The sequence below is a fragment of the Mus pahari genome, chromosome 4 (genome assembly GCF_900095145.1).
Source record: "Mus pahari chromosome 4, PAHARI_EIJ_v1.1, whole genome shotgun sequence".
NCBI classification, from domain to species: Eukaryota; Metazoa; Chordata; class Mammalia; order Rodentia; family Muridae; genus Mus; species Mus pahari.
In genome coordinates this window covers 110,236,784-110,255,681 of record NC_034593.1, presented here as the reverse complement: position 1 = coordinate 110,255,681, position 18,898 = coordinate 110,236,784, and the positions used below count along the sequence as shown (strand labels likewise).

Sequence of the window (18,898 nt, the reverse complement as noted above, 5' to 3'; positions counted from 1 at the left end):
TGTTAGATTCTTATAAATAAATGAGTCTTCAAGTCTCTATTTACTGACTTAAATATGGGTATGTACTGTTTGCTTTATAGGAACATATTGTTAGAAAACTTGCCGTCAGTGTTATGAAATGTAGCTATTGTCAGTAGCATTTGGCTTTTTAGGTTTTATACTTTTGGCCTCAGTTGTCTTCTAGATCTTAGAAGTCAATGTTAATGGAAGAGAAAAACTCGAGAATTTTATTGAATTGACTTTTGTATCGAGTGTATATTTTTTAAGCACTTTAGCCATCGGTGAAAGTAGTTTGTGTCCAGGTAGATGTCTAAAATTCCGACTTTATTCACAATGAAATACAAATAGCTGAATTACTTGGGAAAATGCTAGATGGTAGGAGGAAGTGAATGTGATCCTTAGCTGGGCTTTATTTTGAAATAGCACTTATTAAAAACAGCCATGTCCTGTGGGTTCACGAAAGCCTGGTGTCCTTTTCCCCTCAGGTGCCTTGTTGAAGGCAGCTGCTCACTCTTTCTTTCGTTCTGTCGACTTGCCGCCTTTCCTGGAGTTAGCCAATCGTATATCTGGTCACTTAGATTTCTTTTCTTCTTCATAGACAGATTTCTAAAGTCTTGGTCTGAGGGCTGGTGAGATGGCTCAGTGGGTAAGAGCACCCGACTGCTCTTCCAAAGGTCCAGAGTTCAAATCCCAGCAACCACATGGTGGCTCACAACCATCCATAACAAGATCTGATGCCATCTTCTGGAGTGTCTGAAGACAGCTACGGTGTACCTACATATAATAAATAAATAAATCTTTAAAAAAAGAAAAGTCTTGGTCTGAAACTAAATTTAAAGGAGAAAACAAAACGTAAGTTTAGAAAGTATCTACCGTATGTCAGGCAGTGTTCAGCATAAGTGATGTGGAGATGGCGAGGACTGGGAACCCTTCTCATGCTGAGGGGCAAATACACTGTGTGGATTGCGGATGATGCAGCAGATACTTGGTCTTATTTGTTTGGAAGGAAAACTTGGGCAAAGAAGACTTCTAAGATGGAGTTGCTGAACAGTTTGTCATCCTGCTTGGTTCAGTTTAAAACTGAAGGGAGATATATTAATCCCTTTGTTAGCACACAGTAGATGTGAGGAAGGACCAGTCTGACCTTTATCTCAAGAAGTCAAATAAAAAATAGCTGTGAGTGGCCATGTGGGTGCCAGGCCCCTCCTGAGAGTACCAAGTACTCTTAACAGTGAGCCTCCTCTGCGACACTGATTTGTTTTTTGAAACAAGTTCTTATTATGTAACCCAGGTTGGCCTGGAACTCATAGTCTTCTTGGTTCTGCCTGGGAACCAGCAAGTGTGTGCTATGACGCTTGCCTGGGAAGACTCTTTAAGCAGCAGCAGTAACATGTAATACAGTGCGGTGTGATAGCATATGGATTAACACTTTATAAGGGGAGATGGTCAGAGACTTGTCACTTCACAGTTTAACCTGATTAGTGTTAGAGTATCTTCAGCACACAGAGTCTGTGCTCAGTGGCAGATGAACCTGATTGGGCAGGAGCCAAGACCTGAGCTGCTTTAGTACCATACTGTAGAATTTGGACTTGTTCTGAAAACTGTGCTTATTTTAAAAGTTTTAGATACAAACTATATCTCATGGTATAAAATAAAAAAAATAAAACCCAGAACTACTGACAGGATTCGAACAATCTAGTTTTTGTTCTGTTTTAGTAGTGATGTTTTACATGAAACAACTATGAAGCAAATATAATACTTTATAATGCTTTATGCTCAGTAACGGTTACAGCTTTGATGTTGTCTGTTCATTGGGAGTTTTCCTTATAAATCTTTGGGTGTGATGCTTTTTCTTGGGATGGGATGGGTAGGAGGTATTATCTGACAATTTTCTCAATGTCTCATCTTTCCAGTCCCTAACTTTTTTTTTCTTTATCTCCCTCCTGATTAGGTGATCAGTTTTGGAAATCTGTGTTTTTCTAGGAAATTAGACATATCATCCAAGTTTTTAAATTACTTTATAAGATATCCAGAGACTCCCTGTTTTAAAATTGTAATCAATTTTTGTCTTGTGCTTTTGTATTCCTCTTACTTTTTTAATTTTGAGAGAGGGCCTCACTGTGAACTCCAGGCTGGCTTCCTGGTCCTGCCTCAGTCTCCATGGACTTGGAGTTAAAAAGGCAGGCATAGCCTTACCTGGCCTGTATTCTTCCTTTAGTATTAGATTACTAATTTCTGAAGAACTAGCTCTTGGATATTTATTGCTTAAGGTTGACAGGTTTTCTGTGGATTGTATATTAGGTCAAATGAGATTAATTCAAGGTATGTGCTCTAAACAGAGAATGCTGTACAGATTTAGAGGAAGAAAGTCATGGGGAGAGCCATTTGGCAGTGGCATGAAGGCACACAGAGAGCTGATTTGGGGGTGGACATGAGAGTGCAGGCACTACTTCAGAATTCTGATCCTATCTTCGTGGATTATATACCCACAAGTAGAATTGCTGGATCATATGTTAAGAATTCTACTTTAAATTTTTGAGGAATTTGTGTTTTCTTTTTAATAACCCAGGGTTATATTCTTGCTAGCTGTACAAGAATTCCCTTTTCTGTATATCTTTGCCAATATTACTAACTTTTGTTTATCTGGTGATAATGATCCTACTAGGTATTAGGTATATTTCACTGTAACTTTTTTTTTAAGATTTATTTATTATACATAAGTACACTGTAGCTGTTTTCAGACACATAAAAAGAGGGCGTCAGATCTCATTACAAGTAGTTGTGAGCCACCATGTGGTTGCTGGGATTTGAACTCATGACCTTTGGAAGAACAGTCAGTGCTCTTACCTGCTGAGCCATCTCACCAGCCCCTCACTATAACTGTTAAAAAGTATTCATTTTTTTTTATTTATGTGTGTACCTGTGTGAGCTAATATGTACCATGTCTTGTGCAGTTAAGTGGGAAGCCATAGGAAGTGGAGTTACAGGTTGTTGTAAGCCTTCAGATGTGGACTCTGAGAAGTGAACGTGGGCCCTTTGAAAGAGCAGTAAATACTTTCAAATGCTGGGTCATTTCTCTAGCTCTCAGTGTAGTTTTATTTGCATTTTGTTAATAAAGTTGAACATGTTTTGAGGTATCCATTAGCTTATATGCCTTTTGAATATTGACTGTTGCTAATTTTTGAATTGTTTGCTTGCCTTTTTAAAACATTTTTTATGTTTTGAATGCCACCGTTTTGTTTTGTTTTGTTTTTCGAGATAGGGTTTCTCTGTGTAGCCCTGGCTGTCCTGGAACTCACTTTGTAAACCAGGATTTTTGAACTCAGAAATCCACCTGCCTCTGCCTCCCAAGTGCTAGGATTAAAGGCGTGTGCCACCACTGCCTGGCGACGTGAATGCCAACTTCTTACTAAATGAATGGTTGCAAATATTTTCTCTCATTCTGATATCACTTCTGCTTTGTAATAGTTCTATAGTTTGTAATGTGTTTTAAACAATCCTATAATACATACACTTAAATTATGAAAAATAACACTAAGTACTGTTTTTTAAAGATTTATGTATTTTTACTTTATAAGTGTTTTTACATTTTATATTTTATAATTTTTTTACCTGAATGTTTCTAAGTGTGCCTTGTCCCCATGAAGGCCAGAAGAGGGCACCAGATCCCCTGGAACTGGAGTTTAAGTTTTGAGCCATCATGTGGGTGTTGGGCACTGAACCTGGGTCTTCTGCAAGAGTAGCCAGGGTTCTTGACTGACTGATTTCTCTGCGAAACATCCAGGTGGTGGTGGCACACACCTTTAATAACAGCACTTAAAAGGCAGAGGCAGGCAGATTTCTGTGAGCTCAAGACCAACCTGGTCTACAGAGTGAATTCTAGGACATCTAGGGCTACACAAAGAAACCTTGTCTCAAAACAAACAAACCAAAAACAAACAAAAAACCCTAAAAACCATTCTTTGACTTGGAGTTAGGTTTGTCTTTCTAGCTTTGCTTGGTCTTGTTTGTCTTTCTGCTGAAAATGAAATGTACAGATTGATTGAGCCCAGTGAGGCATTGACAGAAGAGGGTTGTGTGTACATGACCCCTGTGTATACATGACTTGGAGATGCGCAATAAAGATACCCCTTTTAAGAGTGTCTTCCTTCCTCTGAGCAGTGTGTGTGCAGCCTGTGTTTGGAGTCTGCTTCAGACACACGAATCCCCAGGTCATAACTTAACAAGAGCAGCATACATCTGGATAAGTGAGCAATGCAGAAGTATAAAGACATTTCAGTTCATCACACAGCATTCTTTACAATACTTACTTAGAACATGTAGTTTTTTTCTTTACTGCTGTGATAAACCATCATAACCAAGACAACTTTGAACAAGTGTTCCAATGCCCAAAACTATAGGGGTTGTCATTTAAACCACCACAGAACATCTCTTTGATTAGCTGAGTATAAGATCTGTTTGAGTTCTGCCTAAACTTGCCTTCCCGCTTCTGTTCATGAATACAGATTCCATATTCCAAATATGCTGTACTTTTAACTTCAGAGAAACCAATCTGCACTAACTGCTTACCTCGTCAGATTTCAGTACTGGAAGGAAATTCACAAACAGAAATTTAGAATGTGGTTAGTGTTTTGTTGAGAGAGTACAGGATCATGTGTTATAAATAGGGCGTAAGCCGGGCTGATGGTGCTGGGGAGAGTGGGAGCAGGGACTAGGAATCAGATCACCAGCCTGAGCTATTGTTCGCAGACTGCTTTCCTCACCTGTGATGTGCTGATGACAGACACAGCCAGCTCCTTAGGTTTGGTTACTCATGTGATAGAGGGGTACAGATGCTAAGCGTGTGAGAGGACACAGAGGAAAAGGTTTTTCTAGTGTGATGGCTAATCTGAATTGTCAGCATGACTGGTTGAGAAACACTCAGAATCCAGCGTGTAGGACTGTCTGTGAGGACATTCTAGAGGAGATTCAGCAATTGGATGGACTTGCCACACTGGGAGCTTCAATGGGGTAATGGGATGGAAGGCAGCTGGCTGCCTCAGCCTCTTGTACTCTCTTCATGGTGCGTGCTGCTCTGCTGTCACCGTGGACTGCAACCTCTGAAACTGAGACAAAATAAACCATCCTTGAGTGTTGTAGAGATTTTTAGTCCCAGTCCGGAGTTTTGCCCCACATCTATCATTCAGTTCCTAGATAAAGGACACAAACAACCTTTATATTTACCTTAAGCCTTAAACAGCACAAGGGCAGGGCAGATGTCTAACCTCTGTGCTATTAGAATCTACTTTCCTATCTATAACCTTGAGTTATTACTTAACCATGTTTCATCTGGGCTGCTTTTAACTCCAGTTGGCTAGCCCTCAGGGCCATGTTTTCATGACTCACCTAACCCATGGCAACTTTCTCTTCCTCCTCCACCTTTCTCTCCCCTCTTGGTTCTCTTCTGACTGAAAACAGTGCCCCCCCCCNCCTTCCCCCNCCCCCCGCCTGTGTCTCTTCTGCCTAGCTATTGACTGACAGCATCTTTATCTACCAATTAGAAATAACTTGGGAGCAAGGTTACATAGCTCACTTGGGTCTACTGCAGACTCTCATCTTGGGGGCTGCAGTTAGCATTAAAATATACAGTAAAAGACCCAACCTCAACACCTGGGTCCTTCCTCCTGCTCCCAGCATATTTTAAGCACATGCAGCTCTGTGTTGCCTTGTTAAAATCCCACTGGCTAACAGTTAATGTGGCCAAGCTTTGATTCAAGAATGGACAGGTAGATATATGGGAGTTAACACACGCACATGCGTGCACACACACAACACCAACTGTTTATAATACTAGTAACCTAACACTCAATGAGTCATTTCTCTAAACAATACTTAGTACAAATTAAACATGTCTGCCCTGAAATTATCTGAAATAATGAAACCTTTGAGCACCCTGGGTTTTTACATCTGGTAAAATGTATGTAGCAGATATTCCAATGATGAAGAACTATGAAGTCTGAAACACTTCTGGGCCCAAGCATTTCATAAGTGGACACTCACCCTGTAAAGAGCCATATGAACTGTTCTTTTTTTGTTTTTAAAGATTTATTTTACTTATATGAGTACACTAAAGCTGTCTTCAGACACACCAGAAGAGGGCATCAGATCCTAGTACAGATGGTTGTGAGCCACCATGTGGTTGCTGGGAATGGAACTCAGGACCTCTGGAAGAGCAGTCAGTGCCCTAAACTGCTGAGCCATCTCTCCAACCCTGAACTATTCTTAATAAATGAATTTTGCCTCTTAGTTATGAAAAAAGAAAATGACCATTTGGAGAATTATATGTTTTTTGACATCTTAGAATAATTTTAATTATGAAAGCATATAACAAATAAAGCTCTCTTATTTTTTCCTTTGCAGTAAGAAAAGTGGAAAACCGCCATTACAGAATAATGAGGTAAAAGTTTTAAATGACCTACTTTTGGGGGTGGTTTGCGTTATTTAATCAATTTTTCTGGGTAAAACAATTTTAGAGTTAGAATACAAATTTTAAAATCTCACTTCCCTTTGACTACTTACAAGATTCTGTTATAGGAATTCCATTTTAAGCGTCTTGCCTAGAGTCTTCTGGTGTTATTTGTATCTGTTCACTGACAACGCTCCTCTAAGGAGACAGTTATTAACTCTGTTAGGTTTAGCCTGTGATGACTTGCTGCCCTCATAGCTCTGTTTTTCTCCCTTCTGTTGAGACAGGATCTCACTATATGTACATTCTAAGATGGCCTTAAACCCTTCATCCTCTTGCCTCAGCCTCCTTAGTGTGGGGTTTAACAAGTGTACCACTTTGATTAGAAACTTTTTCTTTAAATATTTATTTTATCACAATCATTTTTATCTTTTAAAAATTCTGTATACATGCCTCTGGACCTATCCTAGAATCTCCTTTGACATTGTGCTTAAAATAGAGTGTAGTTACCCAAAGGAGGTTTTTAACTAGCGTGAAATACATCAACACTGTTAAATTACTTGATGTGAGCACCATATTGCTAATATTCAGCCTAACATTGATATTATTTATTTAGTTATAGCTATTGTTTATATTAAGTTATTGGTAAAATATAATCTGTAGGTATCTTTTGATCTTTTTGATAACAGATCCTCTAATTCTGTAGTTACCAATTGATATTTTTAAATAGTAGCTTTATTTACACTCCTTATTTTGATAGTCTTCATTTAAGTCCAATAGTTATTAGTTTATTTATCATAGAATTGAGTGGTTGTTACCTCTAAACTTATTGGTGGTACTGAGTGAGCCCCGAGGTGGATCTCCAAGTCCCCAGTGCTGTCTGAGTGCTCCTGCCACACATTCCTGCTGCCACACTGTGTACCTCAGCTCCAGCTCAGCCTGCCAGCTGAGTGGATCGTTGCTGCTACATTTGCTTCTGGGACAGCTACACTTAGTTACTTGGCTTACAATAAGTTCTACATTAAAGGTCATTACACAGAAGCTGTGGTGAGCCTTCAGATGCAGAAAGACAATCCCAAAGTTGAACATGCCTTCACAATGGAGGATCTGGGAGATACAGCCATGTGCTAAAGCTGCTGGAGGTCTGAAAGTTCCCCTATTTGTATGGAGTTCACAGAATCACAAAAGATGGAGACAGCGTGGGACCTCTGATCGTCCAAATAGAAACTTAATGGAGTCTCAGTGCTACACCCCACTGTGTTGAGATGTTACCTGATGGTTTAATTGGAACAGTGACCACTCTGATTGGTCCCCTCAGGTTCTAGATGTAGTACCTTGCAAATATAAGCTTTCATATTCATGGCATCAGCCTTGCTATTGAAACATCATGGCGAACATTTGTTCAATGAAAAAAAAAAAAAGAAAAGAAAAAAAAAGAAAGCTAAACCAACCTCATGGTTTAGGAGTTAGTTTTGTCTTGTAAGGGTCTATTCCTTTAAATTATAGTTATATTTTAGTATATACTTGTATCTCAAGGTTAACAAAGTAAATTAATCTCAAAATCATGTACATGTCCCTATACCTGTAAGTTTAAAGAAAAATTACCTTTTCATATTACTTAGTTAACCTGCAGAGTAGTAAGAGTGTGATGAGCTTGCATCGGTTTATTACAGCACAGGAGAAACAGGCCATGCATGACCTTGACTGAGGTCATGAGGTCCTTGTGGCTGAGATAATGACCTGGGTCCAGCTTGTGTGTGTCAGTCAGAACTAAAGGAATGATGTTCCCCTTAAAGAAAGCCAGACAGATAAGATCAACAATAAAAGGAACAACAACTTAAAAAGAATTATTTTTAAATTCACACCACCACTCTCCACCACCCAATCCCATGCCTAGTAGCACTCACTCCTTGTTACCATCATTTCCCAACCCCTGGCAACTGTTCATTTACTGTTTGTCTATTGATTTGCCTGCTCTGGGGTATTTAATATTAATACGTTCATTCGATATGTGCGGTTCTGCAGGCCTTTCACTTAGCATGATGTTTTCAAGGTTTCTTCATATTGTTACTATACCCATATTTTATTCCATTTTATGCTGAGTAGTATTGTGTTGTGTGGGTTATATCACCAGGTAAGGGCGTTTTGCATTAACATAAACATGAAGTTTATGAGTAATGCAGCTGTGGTCTATAACTTATGGAATTTGAGGTTATATAGTAACTAAGTTGACATTCTTTTCAAATAAATGGCATTTATCCCTGTGTCAATTTATTGGCCTTACTATCTGTACAATTAATATGGGTTTGAATGTAATTCTTATACCCAGTATGCATATACCATATAGGCTATTACATGCAAGTTTAATTTGCTTTCTTTTTCTTTTTTAAAATTATTTCTAGAATTGACTAATAAGCACCAAAGTGATTATTAACCTGTTACATCCCTTAAGCCCCACCCGCTTCTCTCTATCTTGGTCTGTCTGTCTGTCTCTTTGTCCACTGTGACTATCAAATTGTAGCAAAATTTATATTTCTCCATTAAGGCCACTCTTCCCCCCCACCTCCCACCCCTGTTTTTTATTTGAGACAAGGTTTCACTTTGTAGCCTTGGCTGGCCTGGCTGACACTGAACTCACAGAGGTCTGTCTACCTCTGCCTCCTGGGTATTGGGTTTAGAGGCAGGCACCACCATGCCTGACCTACTAGTAATATTTTAAGAAAGGGATGGAGTTAGGACAGCCTGAGGGAGATGGTTCTCTTTTTCACCCCATGGTTGACTGAGGGTCTGGAAAGTGCCGGGAAGGATGTGTTCTGGGGTAGCTTGTAGTTTTGGGGTTTCTCTTTCCTAGTCTCCCAGTCTAAGGATAGTAAAGGAGATATTCCCACAAAAAGCTACAGATGCCACTTGGTCCTCACCTCTGTAGAAGGTTGTAGTTCTGTTTTCTTGCACCTTTGAAAAATAAATTTCTAAGGGAGAAGCTATTATCTCATCTCAATCTCTGTCCTGACAACAGATTCATGACCCTTCTAGTCCTTTAGCCTGGTGCTTTGTAGGCACCTCTGCCTTTTGTAGTTTGTTTTCTCTCTCCAGTCTGGATGATAAGTGTGCTCTCCATCATCCTGCCCAGCACTGGGTGTGTGCACTCCAGTGTCCTGCCCTGCACTGGGTGTGTGCACTCCAGTGTCCTGCCCAGCACTATGTGTGTGCACTCCAGTGTCCTGCCCTGCACTGTGTGTGCTCTTCATCATCCTGCCCAGCACTGGGTGTGTGCACTCCAGTGTCCTGCCCAGCACTGGGTGTGTGCACTCCAGTGTCCTGCCCAGCACTGGGTGTGTGCACTCCNACTCCAGTGTCCTGCCCAGCACTGGGTGTGTGCACTCCAGTGTCCTGCCCAGCACTGGGTGTGTGCACTCCAGTGTCCTGCCCAGCACTGGGTGTTTGCACTCCAGTGTCCTGCCCAGCACTGGGTGTGTGCACACAGACCACAGACTTGCTGTTCTTTGTGCTTTAATCCCTTCCTTTACTTTGTCACTTTCAGTGTGGAGATCTTTCTGTGTCTCCCTGCCCAAATGACTCTGGCTAGTCAATCTGTAATTCTTAATTTACTTCTGTCTGTGTTCCTCTTATTAGAAATGAATTGAATATAGTAAGGAGCTTAGGAATTTATGAATAAGAATCTGCAGATTGTATATTGAAAACATTAAGTGATAAATCTAGTAACCCAGCAGGCAGGCGGCAGGCTGACTCTCTCTCTCTCTCTCTCTCTCTCTCTCTCTCTCTCTCTTCTCTCTCTCTCACCCCATCCTCCCTCCTTCCCTCCCCCTCCCTTTCTTTCCTTCCTTCCTCCCTCCTTCTCTCCTTCCTTCCCTTCCTCTCTCTTTTCCCTCCCTCCATCCCTCCCTCCCTCTCTCTCCCCCATCTTTCCTTCCTTTTTGTGTTTTCTAGATAGGGCTTCTCTGTGTAGCCCCAGCTGTCCTGGAACTCTCTGTAGACTACGCTGGCCTAAAATTCAAGAGATCCACCTGCCTCTACCTCCAGAGTGCTGGGATTAAAGGTGTGAGCCACCACTGCCCAGCAAACATTTCTTAAAATTAGGGAAAGTCATGTTTAAGATTTTTTTAAAAGTTTCTATTTATTAAGAAGTGGAGGCTAGGGCTGGAGAGATGGCTCAGTGGTTAAGAGCACCAACTGCTCTTCTGAAGGTCCTGAGTTCAAATCCCAGCAACCACATGGTGGCTCGCAACCATCTGTAATGAGATCTGATGCCTTCTTCTGGTGCATCTGAAGACAGCTACAGTGTACTTAGATATAATAATAAATATATCTTAAAAAAAAAAAGAAGTGGAGGCTAGGGGGCATGACAGTGGTGGTGGTGGAGGTCCATGCCTTCCATGCATGAAGTCTTTGGTTCAACCCTGTCACTGCAGAAGATAAACTAAGTCAGTAGCTACTTGGTCATTTCTTACTCTGCGCTTCTCAGAGCTTCAGCTACACTTTTCCCTTGAGCACTTAGGCTCTTCACTTGATTTTACTCACTTACGCTCTTCTCTCAGCACACCTCATTTCCCTTTTGCCTGTTAGGTACTTCTGTCTTCTTGGAATCTGAATACGGAAAGCTGCTCAAGTGTGTGCTATAAATCTAGCAGTCTGCAGTGATTACAGTAAATGGTTGTCTGCAGTGACAGGAAGTATGGCCCTGTGATCACTTGCATCTGTTGCAGTTCCCTTAAATGTGGCTCTATAATCATTGTTGCAGCTATCTTAAACATGGCTCTTTAAACACTGCATTTGTTGTAGCTACCATTTTAAAAGTTTTTTTCCCCCTCTCTCTATGTAGAAAGAAGGAAAGAAAGAGCGAGCTGTGGTGGACAAAGTGTTTTTATCAAGGCTTTCACAGATCCTAAAAATTATGGTTCCTAGAACATTTTGTAAAGAGGTAAGTCTTCAGAAATTATAATACTAAATGTTTAGCTTTCCATATTCATGACTATTTAGAATGATCAGTCATAGCAATTCAGGTAAGATTTTTTTGTGCAGGTAAAGAAGACTATTAAATATGTCTCTAAATTGTCACCAGTATTGATGATGTGACATCCCACACTCATCACTTTTTAGCCCTGTTTTACCCAGTAGAAGTGTATGATAGTTATTGATTATATGAACGGTTGGATCAGCACCTGCATTTTCATGTGGCTTTGACCTTTTCCCTTAGCTTTTGTCCTCTCCTGTCTCCCTTGGTTTGTCTAATGTGTTTGTAGGACACAGCTCCATTTGCTATTCTAGACGATCCCTTCCTGTCTCTTCCACAGCTCTGCTTAGCTAAATTTGTTTCTTTTCTTGTATGACTTTTGCCTTAAAAACTCAAGTGGGAAGCCCTGAGAAAATCTGGACAGTATGAGAGACTTTTTATTTAGCAAGTTGGACCTCATTTTCTCAGGTTGTATAACATGTTATGCTCCATTGCTGCTGTCTAGTTAATGTAGAAATCATTACCAGTGATCTTTATTAAAGTAACATATTAAAAATAAATAAGAAAATCACAACATACCAAGCCAGAAAATCTTAAGTTACTTATCTAGTTTTTGCCACTGACTGTGAATTACTTGAACTGCCTTTGAATTCTAAATGAGTTCATTAGTTAAATGCTCTATAGGGCCTTTAACATATATAATTATACATTATAATTTTAAGTTCCCTTTAAGTTCTGTTAAAATTTATTATAGATAAAATATAAGATGTAAATAAATAGAATAGAACTCTGAAATTTGACCAAAAACGTCACCAAGTTACTGTTTCTTTTAACATTCTGCACTGCATTTGGTTTACTCCACCTGGTTTGTTTTAGACAGGCTACTTGCTACTTATTGCTGTTATGCTGGTATCTCGAACATACTGTGATGTTTGGATGATTCAAAATGGGACGCTCATTGAGAGGTACTTGTTCATTCACTTTTTTCTTATGTGAAGTAGTAGTTTGCCTTGTATTTAAGCATTGTTGTTATAAGCAAAAAACCAAACCAAACCAAAACAGGGGAGGGTGCATAAAATATACTGAAGTCCAGTTATGTGTTGTTCATCTGTATAAACAGTTTTGGGGGTGTCTTAGACAGGGTTTCTATTCCTGGACAAACATCATGACCAAGAAGCAAGTTGGGGGAGAAAGGGTTTATTTTGCTTACATTTCCATACTGCTGTTGATCACTAAATGAAGTCAGGACTGGAACTCAAGCAGGTCAGGGAGCAGGAGCTGAGGCAGAGGCCATGGAGGGATGTTCTTTCCTGGCTTGCCTCCTCTGACTTGCTCAGCCTGCTCTCTTATAGAACCCAAGACTACCAGCCCAGAGATGGCACCACCCACAAGGGGCCTNTCCCCCTTGATCNCTAATTGAGGAAATGCCCCACAGCTGGATCTCATGGGGGCATTTCCCCAACTAAAGCTCCTTTCTCTGTGATAACTCCAGCTGTGTCAAGTTGACACAAAGCTAGCCAGTACAGGGGGTATTTCCTTGTGTCAGGCACTATGAGACATGATGGTAGGGATCTATACCAGTGAACAGGAGACATTCTGTATTGGGCCTTGCTGAGCTGACGTTGTGTAAAGGGGTAAAGACAAGAAACCCAAAAATTAAAGTTTAGTGTAACAGGTGCTGTTACAAAAGCTTAAAAGAATAGGCAACTATTAGTGTCTAAAATTAATATGGTAATTTGGAGGAAAATATCAAAACATTTGGTGAGTCATATGGAGTAAGCAGTATTAAAAGAAAAAAACCAGACCTTTCTGATTCTAAAGTTAATTTTTTCATGGTTTTTATTATATTTCCAACATTATTTTAATCAGTACAATTGAAAATTTTGGATTTAAAGTTGAAAAATGGCAGTTAGGCTGTTTCAGATTGTTGCAACACTCATTTGTCTGTTAATGAATTTATTATATTATAATAAGAATGATAAGGTGAACATTTTTATTGGAATTCTGTTTCATAGTACTCAGTGTTTTATCAAACACGTATTAAAATAATCTAAGGTAACTTTTTGGATAATGTACCCACACTTTTGAAATCTTTTTCATTTAGGCATGCTTCATGCCCATGGTTTCTGACTCATTTGTGTAGGAAAGTGAAAAAGGATGTTTGCTTAAGATAAAAGCCCCACGTAAGCATGCATGGGTAAACTGTAGCTTTTAAATTCAGCACACATCTCTCTGGGTGGATGTGCATCCTTTTTGAAGGCTCAGTGGCTTCAGAGTGGGTTTGTTCCCTGCTTTGGAAGGAGAGAAGTCACTTGTGGTTGTTTCCTTGGTGACATTCTGCAGTTTGGTTGTCAGGATCTATTGGTTCTGTGACACTGTGTATTGTTGGAGCTGAGCGACAGGCTGTGCTCTGTAGTTGCTCTGTGCACGGCGTCTTGCTTGTTCTGCCGTTTATTAATGACAGGTTTGTTTGCCCACTGTTCTGACTCAGCTCCAGGTTTTTCACAGTACTGTCAAATCTCCACAGTGTATATAATTAATATTGTCAAGCACACACTACAAAAAATTACAATCTTAATTTTGCATTCCTGTTTTCATCCCATCCCGTGTCTCTAGTTTCCTATTTTTTTATTTTTATTTTTAAAGATTTATTTATTATTTATAAGTACACTAGCTATCTTCAGACACACTGGAAAAGGGTGTCAGATCTCATTACAGATGGTTGTGAGCCACCGTGTGGTTGCTGGGATTTGAACTCAGGACTTTCAGAAGAGCAGTCAGTGCTCTTAACCGCTGAGCCATCTCTCCAGTCTATGCCTGAATCTTTTACTGTTATATTTCCCTGTTTACTTTCTCAGTTTGGTAGATACCGTCTTTTTCTGAGAAGGGAAAGTAAAATTTTGAGCCTTTGTGGATCTGAGAATGGCTTTCTCAGCTCACACTGCAGTGATAATTGAGCTGTGTTATGCAGTCCAGCTGAAAATCCCTTGTCTTTAGACTTTGACAGTGTCACTCTGCAGCTTGGCTGCAAGATGTAGAATCCTCAGTACCATCTTAAGAACTGCTGATGCCTGGGCCTCACTCAAGGTTTCTGGTTTAATTAGCTGTCACTGTTTGAGATATCAGGTGATTGTAATTTGCAGCAAGGTTTAAAAATCACCTAGTATATCTAACACTTTAATTCTATTACCTAGAAATTTTCTTCACACTTTCCAGAGATTTTTTGATATAACTTTATTTCCAAGAACCATTTTTTTTTTTTTTTTTTTTTTTTTTTTTTTTTACTTTTTTTTGGTTTTGTTTTTCAAGACAGGGTTTCTCTGTATAGCCCTGGCTGTCCTGGAGCTCACTTTGTAGACCAGGCTGGCCTCGAACTCAGAAATCCGCTGCCTGCCTCTGCCTCCCAAGTGGTGGGATTAAAGGCCTGTGCCACCACACCTGGCTCCAAGAACCATTTTTTAAGGATCCTTATTTTTATAGTAGTCATACTTGCAGTTAAGGATTTTTTTTTTTAATTTCTGAAGCCATTCTTTTTTCTTAGTTATTTTGTTTGTTTTGTTACTGGTGCCCAGTATTATTTCTGTGTCCTTAACAGTCCTTGTTCATGTTAAAAGATTTTTTTTTGAATAGCTTGAGACTCTTGGCTATAAATTCACACTTAAAAGTGAAGACTTTAAAAACTACTTAAGGCTTGTTGATGTCTATTCTATTCTAAGGGTGTCTATAGGAGTCTTAAGTGTATGCATATGTGTGCATGTGCAGTAATATTTTTGGTCATGCTCTGTTTATGTAAGCTATAAGCCCAAGTAATTTAAGGCCTTAGTATGATAGATAAAACCAGAAGACATTTCTAACCTTCCATATGATTTGTAAAGCTTCATATTTTTTCCTTGATAATTTTATCAATGATTTTAATTGATATTCTCTCTAATTATTACAGTTTTCACAAATGATACTGTATTTGTGTGTAGTAAAAATAAACAGTTTATGACCACTACAAATATTATATTATTTGGATAGAATCACATAAAGAATAGTACAGAATTGAATATTACTTTATCTCTTAAAGAATAGAATGACAAATTATATTCTTAAAGATTTTTCCTTTCAGATATTATAAATTCAGTAATTTTTATGTACTAGGTATTTTTTTATTGAATTAATTTTCTTACATACTTAGTAACATAGAAAATTAATTGCCAAGGCTAGGTGGTTTGTAATCTAATTGATGATGATGGACATAAGCCAATTTATAATTTTGTTAGGCTAGTATTCAGTTTTAAATTTTAATTTTAAAACTGAAAATTCTTTTCTACAAGTTTTCTTGTAGTTTTATTGTATTTAAAACATTTTTTCTATAGTTGATGTCGTGTGTAATGGCATATACCTGTAATCCCAGCTTTACGGAGGCTGAGGCTGGGGAACTGCATGTGGGGGCCAGTTGGCACTCGGTTGCAAGACCCTGTCTAAAATAAAATAAAATAAAATAAAAATGTTAATAGTTTTTCATTGAGAGTGGGCTTTGAGGTTTCAGTATCCTTTGCCATTCCTCTCTGGTTATGGCTTCTCTTTATACCACTAGAAAATAAAGAAGTAACTCAAACAACTTCCTATGCACTATAGGTTTTGAGCTTCAGTCATATGTGGGACTTGGATGCTTGGTTAAATACAAATTACTTATTAGTTGCTTAGTTAAAAAAAGTTTAAATATTGCAGGACAATAATGCAGGACAATTTTATTTGAAAAATTAATACTTTTGTCTCAATATTAAAGTTACACTGTGAATGAATTTGTCTTTTCCTTTTTTGCTCTTCTAAGTAGCTTTAGTGTTCCAAGAGATTTGTAAGTGATATTAATGTGCTGCATTTTAGTTTTTCATATTTAAGGCTTATTTGTGAGTAATGGCTGAGAAGTGTGTGGAGTAGGCACATTCATCTGTAGGGATGAAGCTAGTGAAGCCACCGCGTGGACGGACAAGGACCCTTCCGCTTTGGGCTGCCCTGACCACCCACAAAGATGGGCTTATTGTTGTCTACTTTGTTATGAGCATTACTTTTAGAGTACCAACCCATCTCTCATGAATGTCCTCGAGTCTTCAGGAATAATAGTGACTTGATTATTCTTTCTTAACTACTTTTCTTTTGCAGTGGAATAATAAGCAGAAGTGTGGCTTTATTCAAGGAATCATTTTTTAAGTTTATAGCAGCTACTCCATTGGTAAACTATGCAAGCGATGGGTGGATGGCATGTGTAGCACCACGTGTTCTGTGTAGTCTCTAGTGGTTCACAGCTTGGGCAGCACTAAAGCTCGTTGGTCTTCTGTAGTGTAATTCAATTTTAACTGAAACTCACAAGCTTATTATTATTATTTTTTTGTAGTACCCTAGTTCTTGTTTAAAATAGAATCATTGCTATAAACAATATCTTTGTACTGTTCCATTTTTTCCCTTGTAGTTCAGCTTTTTAAAGACCAGTATTTCTATTTCATCAAGAATTGAAGAAAAATTATATATTTTATTTTTCCTATTAGTATAGGGTAACAATTTTGTCAAGAAAATAGAACATGCTCTAAAGTCCTTTTTGATTTTTATATATTAAAATCTTTGAAAAGATCTCTGGTAAAGATGTTTGATAGCTTTGTTTAATCCAGATTTCCCCAAATTTATTCACCTCCTCTCTCATAAAAAAAATAAATTGTTTCCTTATCATATACCAGTCAGCTGTTTGGGAGATCTAGACAAGTTGTTTGCTGAAGTGTTTCTCAATGTAAATACTATGTATGCTCTCAATATATAGAGATTTATAATATATCTATATATAGTTATAAAATTACATTTGGGAATACTAATAAAAATTCTCTGAAAAGAAAATTTTGTGACCACATACAAGATGTGTGGTCACATCAAACAAGCTCTCTTTAATATATATACGCAATATACTCATATCATAATGGCTTTCAAACTCTTATTAGAGTTTATTTTTATTTTATGTATATGGGTTTTGCTCGCATGAGTATGTGTTCATCATATGCATTCCTAGTTCTCGTGGAGGATAGAAGAGAGTTACACAGTTGTGAGCTGCTGTATGGGTGCTGGATCAAATCTAGGCCCTCTGCAAGAACAGCAAGTGCCCTTTATGGCTGAGCCATCTCTCCAGCCCAACTTTCAAACCCTTAAATAAGTAGTGGAACCCTTATTTTAGATTCTTAGTGTGCATTTGAAAAGCAGGTAAATGCATAAACCAGATAAAAAGCATATAAAAGAGGAACTGCTTTTGTTGAACTGTGTCAAAGGGCCTGAAGCTTTTACAGACCGAGTTTGATACGTCTCTCATGTGCCAGCCAGTTTCAGGATTGGCCAGCCAGGACCTACTGGTTAGGTCTCGTTACTCACCTTTTTAAAATTTTTTTCTTTTTAGATAGGGTCTCAGTATGTAGCCTTAGCTCACCCGAGTCTCAATATGTAGACCAGCCTGGCCTCAAACTCACAGAATCTGCCTGCCTCTGAGGGATGGGATTAAATGTGTGGACACACCATATTTTTTTCTTTTAAAGGCAAAGCTTTATTAAAGTCTAGTCAGGCTGTCTTGGTTACTTATACTCTATTGGTGAAAGCATCAAGTAGTTGCAGCCAGAACTTGAACCCATAAAACCTACACTGCTTTCTGCCTTTTCCAGCTGGCTGAGGTAGGCTTTCTACCATCACTAACTAGTTCATTCCAGTGAGAATCAAGGATGCTAAAATATTTAAACCAAACAAATATTACTTTGGTTTAATCTGTAATATCCCAGAATCCCTGGGTGCTGTAACCCAGAATCTTGAAGATGCTAAGTAAGCCCAGCACATCTGTGGCCTGGAGTTACCAATTTTCTTCATCTTGTAGGCAAGCAAGTTGTTAAAATGTTTCAGAACTTGTAAACATGTTTGTAAGATTTCTTCTCATTTTTTCTTATTACTTAATAACTCAGTGGAAATCCCCAAGAGTGGTTTAGAGCTCTAGATTTTCTAGTGTTACATTGGCTTCTTTTGCACTAAAGCATTGCATGTGGTGGTTTGCAGTGGCATCATTGGTCGCAGCAGCAAAGATTTCAAGAAATACTTATTCAACTTCATCGCTGCCATGCCTCTTGTAAGTGCACTTCTTTAAAACTCTTCTTTGGGAGAACTTTATACCTCATTAAATCTTGAATTTGTACTAGATTTGTGATACTAAATTCTAATTTTGTGTTAAATTTTGTACTTTAGCTTCTAATTTTTTCAGTGTAAAACTTTACAATTAATAGAACACTTTAAATTTTGTTTGGCTTGGTTTTATTTATGTTGGTGTGTGTGTAACATACACACACACACACCTTCATACATGTATGTTGTTTTTCTTTCTCTGGTTTTGTTTTTTTTTCCCTCTCTGCTTTCCTCCCATCCCCTCCCTCCCTCCCTTCCTTTCTCTCTCCTTCCTTTCCTTTCAACTCTCTCCTGACCAG

At 38.7% G+C, this 18,898-nt stretch overlaps 1 protein-coding gene across 2 annotated transcripts in view; it reads left to right on the top strand.

Annotated features, from left to right (window-relative positions):
* The window catches only part of Abcd3 (ATP binding cassette subfamily D member 3), a 58,750-nt gene that overhangs the window by 13,020 nt on the left and 26,832 nt on the right, over nucleotides 1–18,898 (top strand). For both annotated transcript variants that reach the window (XM_021195365.2, XM_029537309.1), the window contains exons 2-5: nucleotides 6,400–6,436; nucleotides 11,286–11,384; nucleotides 12,294–12,382; nucleotides 18,477–18,546. In XM_021195365.2, the coding sequence (XP_021051024.1) occupies nucleotides 6,400–6,436; nucleotides 11,286–11,384; nucleotides 12,294–12,382; nucleotides 18,477–18,546 (295 nt within the window). The remainder of the gene's footprint in view (nucleotides 1–6,399; nucleotides 6,437–11,285; nucleotides 11,385–12,293; nucleotides 12,383–18,476; nucleotides 18,547–18,898) is intronic.